This window comes from Nothoprocta perdicaria, unplaced genomic scaffold (genome assembly GCF_003342845.1).
Source record: "Nothoprocta perdicaria isolate Ctin4 unplaced genomic scaffold, notPer1 scaffold_186, whole genome shotgun sequence".
NCBI classification, from domain to species: Eukaryota; Metazoa; Chordata; class Aves; order Tinamiformes; family Tinamidae; genus Nothoprocta; species Nothoprocta perdicaria.
The window spans coordinates 550,354-554,620 of record NW_020455049.1 but is presented as its reverse complement, the minus strand read 5'-3'; the positions used below and the strand labels follow the sequence as shown (position 1 = coordinate 554,620).

At 42.4% G+C, this 4,267-nt stretch overlaps 1 protein-coding gene across 1 annotated transcript in view; it reads right to left on the bottom strand.

Moving 5' to 3' along the window:
• The window catches only part of TNNT3 (troponin T3, fast skeletal type), a gene marked incomplete at its 5' end in the record, with an annotated part of 15,498 nt that extends 12,378 nt beyond the window's left edge, over positions 1-3,120 (bottom strand). Inside the window, 2 exons of the mRNA XM_026036810.1 lie at positions 912-938; positions 3,099-3,120. Of these exons, the coding sequence (XP_025892595.1) occupies positions 912-938; positions 3,099-3,120 (49 nt within the window). The remainder of the gene's footprint in view (positions 1-911; positions 939-3,098) is intronic.
• Between the last annotated feature and the right edge of the window lie 1,147 nt (positions 3,121-4,267).

The following is a 4,267-nucleotide window of genomic DNA, read 5'->3' as shown; positions in this document are numbered from 1 at the left end:
GATGTGAAGGGCCCAGAAAAGTCCTCAGAGGGTTTCCCTAAAATAAGAAAATAAAAGCCTGAAAAGCGAGCAAGAAAATTAAGTTGGGGGAAAATACACACACACAAATATGCACAAAACCAAAAACCAACATGGAAGAAGCCAGGTAGCTGCCAGTAGTGTTGGGCTCTGTTGTGAGAAACAGCTATTCCGGTTCTGGCTTCAGAACACAACCAAGCTACTGAAAAAGCTTTTAGAGGCAGAATATCTCTACACACTTTTTGAAGAAAAAGGCTCAGGGAGGGCTAAGTTATCTGCCCTCATGCAAAAGCAAAATTGGCCCTACAACACTTCCACATGCCTTTTTTCCATATGAATTTTCTCTCTACCCACATTCTCTAGGGCCCATTTAATCAAGTATCAAGAACATACTTGAAGCTTACGGCCTACCCCATCAATTTGATTTAATTTATTCACATACTTGACACTAATCACAATTTTAAGTGTCTGGCTAGAGTGGAAGTCTAAATATTTGTAAATATAATTCCTGGGAAGCCTGACCTTGCAGGTTGGGTGAGGCAGACACATCTATGCAGGGCTCTGCAGGCACTTTCCTGCTTTTCTTGGATTGGGAAGGTTTGCTGAGAGGCATGAGATAACCAGGTCTAGCTAAAATGTAAACCCAGAGCAAGCTCTAGATCTGGTTGGTTTCCACGACCCAGTGTCCTAACCAGGGGGTACATGTCTCTTGGTAGCACTGTGACCCCCAAGAGAGGTTGGATATACACAGTGAATCATTCTTTGTGGCAGAAATGTTTTGGCCCAGTTCCTGAGTTTCTAGTCAAGTAAGGAACAAAAACAAATACGGGGGTAGGGAAAAAAGTGAGATGTTAGAAAGATGACTTTGTTGACTTAAAACACCACCGAGCTACCATCATAGTATTCGCCTTCTTCATCAGCTGTAAGTTGGAAGATAAAAACAAAAAGAGAAAAGCAAAGTTATCAGCCCACAAGCAGCACTGCCATAACGACGACTATCCCGGCTCCCTTCCCATGGCACTGGGAATCTTGGACTCTGGAGACTGAACAAGAACACAGAGAAGAGAACATCAGACTTCTTATGGGAGTGAAAATATGAAGGAAGATATTTGCAGCTTGCTAAATACTGCATCTTCCTGAGGACGTTCCTGAATATCTATTGTGAAAGCTGCCACCTCCTTCACAAGGAACGTAGCAAGAGATGCAGGGCTGGACTCGTACCCAAGCCCACCAGGGCCTGGACTTCTTGTATCTGAGCAGCAGGGCGAGGACTCAGCATCTCCCCACAGAAATTGTTCCCCCACAGCTTAAAGGATGAAAAGAGGAGCAGACTGAGAGCAAAAGGGGCTTGGGGACACTCTTTACCTCCTTTGCATGCGATCTCTTCTACTTAGAAACCTGGTTTATAGAGGGGAACACGCATGTATGCAAAAATACTACCCAGTGGCAGAAGGCACAAATGATCTTAAAGCATCCAGAAGGGATTTGGGCTGGAGAGAGGTCTACAAAAATAATCAAGATGCTACAAAAGATGTCATGTTATGACAGGTCTTGTTCACCTTGGTCTCGCTTCTGCCTTCAGGCGCTGGTCTTGCTCTAGTGTTGCTCTGATATAAGCAAAGGCAACACAGCCCTGGAAGGCAGCTTGCTTCCGCTGTTTGTAAGGCATCCAGACGAAACAAGAAGGCAAGGCAAGCTAGGCCTTCAGCATCTCATTCATTAGATTCACTGAGTCTGCCCACAAGAAATTTAGACATTATTTCTGGCTAAAATATGCAAAGAATAAAATCCTTTAAAGTTAGGCACCTAAAACAGTGTTTGACCTCACTCTTTGAGACTTTGCCCACAAAGCAAGAAAGGAAGAATAACCTCAAAAATTACAAGTGCCCTTTGACTATATCTTCAAGGCTTCTTTCCTTTGAAATTCGTATTTTTCGTTACGTATGGAAATCCAAGATATGAACAAAGAGTAGCATCTCATTTTCTTTTCTTTTGGTATAGGGAAACCGTTCCTGCTGTTTGCAAATTGGATACGAGTGAATTATATCTTTCTTGAGTGCATTTCTTCTTTAGTTATCTGTAGAATAATTTAAGTGTTTGGGTGCACAAAGTATTTGTTGGGGATTCCCTGAAGACCTCTCAGGTCCTGTATCCTGTTGACATAGTCTTATTTTGTTGAGAAGCACAAACAGGATGGACAAAGATAAGGAGAACACATCACACTGCTGCTTAGATACTTGTCTTGTCCCTGCCATGCACGGATAGCTCTGTTCAGACAAAAAAGGGACATCACCCTCAGTGGACAGGAGCATTATGCCATGCACACTTTATGGAGAGGAAAAAATTCCTGCTTTCTATAGCAATCCTGCTCCCTCTTTTCTCTTCACATCCACTCTCAGAATGAGTAGCCAGGATACCATAAGATTAGGAAAAAAAAAATCAAACAAAGAAATCAAAGCTTATTTTCACCGGTGCTTGTCAAATCCAGTGAAAATTTCAGTGTATAGGAACAAAATATTCAATACTTCAGCTGTTTACTTCAGTAAGAAATTAAATAATAATAATAATAATCATCTCTTTTGTACCTATAGGTAGATGTAATTCTTCTAGTCTGCCTTTTTTCTACAGGGGGGAATTCTTAAGGTCACTCCTTACGCACTCATCTGTGTTCTCCCTGCTCTGCCTGTCCGTCACTCACTTTTCTCTTCCAGGACCACGGTTCCCACCATCCCTCTCTGGAAATGGTCTCCAGGCCGCGCCGCAGAACGACGGCTGAGCTGAGCTCTGCTCACACACACGGTGGGTCATTTAGGCCGGTCCCACAATGTGACCTAAAGCTTGGCCACAAGCTTCTAGCAGCGAAAAGCCTGAGGCCACTGCAGCCTGCATGATCTGGAATGCCTTTTGTGTTTTAATATAAAACCTCCTTCTGCACGTTCATCCAGAGCTACTCAGAGAGGCCCTTGCCCTCCCATGATCCCTTTGCTCCTCATCTTGAGCAATTTCTGTGTTTTTAACACTGTTTTCCCAGCACTGAAAGAGAAAAAGGGTGAGAGAGAGTCCGTAGATGCATCACATACCTTCTTCAGGGGCTTCCTCTGCAGGTGGCAGGGTGCAAGCAGTGATGGAAAGGCGGGAAATGGGGAAAAAAGAGAACAGAACAGATTTAAAATGCTTGGAAATCTGAAAAAGAGGTCAGGGAATGCATGAAGGGAGGCAGAAAATGGAGGAATTAGTGAATTAAGGCAAGGAGAAAAGGTATCTGGAGAGGCTGTTGGAAGTTAAAGATGCTGTAAGGTTAAAGTGGTAGGCATGGAGATTAAAGGAGAAAAGGGCTCCGCGGGATCATTTGGGGTTAATGTTTGTTTCTCTTGTTTTGTTCTCTTCTACCAATCCAGGACTCCTGTTCACACCCAGACAAACAGTGTGGCAGCCACACAGAGGATAGCAGAAGTCATGTCACATACCTGGCTCATGAACTTCATCAGGTGTGAAGTGTCATGGAACAAGATGCGATATAGAATAAGAGAATGAGAACGAGAAACCTGTTATTTTCACACTCCGTAAGGGCTTTGGAGACAAAGGTAGAGAGAAAAAGGGGCTAGAGGAGGAAAGTTAGGCAATAAATCTGCTGTAAAATAACTTAATTACATTTGAAATAGCATATAAACAGAAGTCACGGGAAGGAAAGGAGCTCTGTCAGTTGAAAAAGGCGGATTTATAATACAGTTTTTTTAAAAAATCAAAATGATCAGCATTACATACATAAAGCACAGCTCGCCAGCACAATATACCAGGATTCACCTTGACTTTAGGTATGCACATGAACATAACCAGCACTTTCAGAGCATTCCAAGCACCATTGGATCTGTCATTTGCAGCGGTAGCATTTCATTCACTTGAACTAAGAGCAATCTGGTTCAGAAATAAATCTGAAATACTTTCTGTAACTCACCTTCATCACTGAGCTAACCTCAAAAAGCTCTTGGTTCTGCTTCTGTAGATCTATGCCTCATGCTATATTCTTCCTTGAATACATTTTGGAAATATATGTATATAATCTACCCTGTTCTTCACATCTGTTTGCAATGTAGATTTACATGGCATTATTTTATAGGAAGAAAGCACTGATTGTAAGTCTGTGTAGATCTACATTACATTCCTCTGCTTTTTGATAGAACAAGAACCGATCAGCAATGTAGATTTGAGGGGCAGATTTTGCTTTTCAGCTGTGTACACACCACTGAGT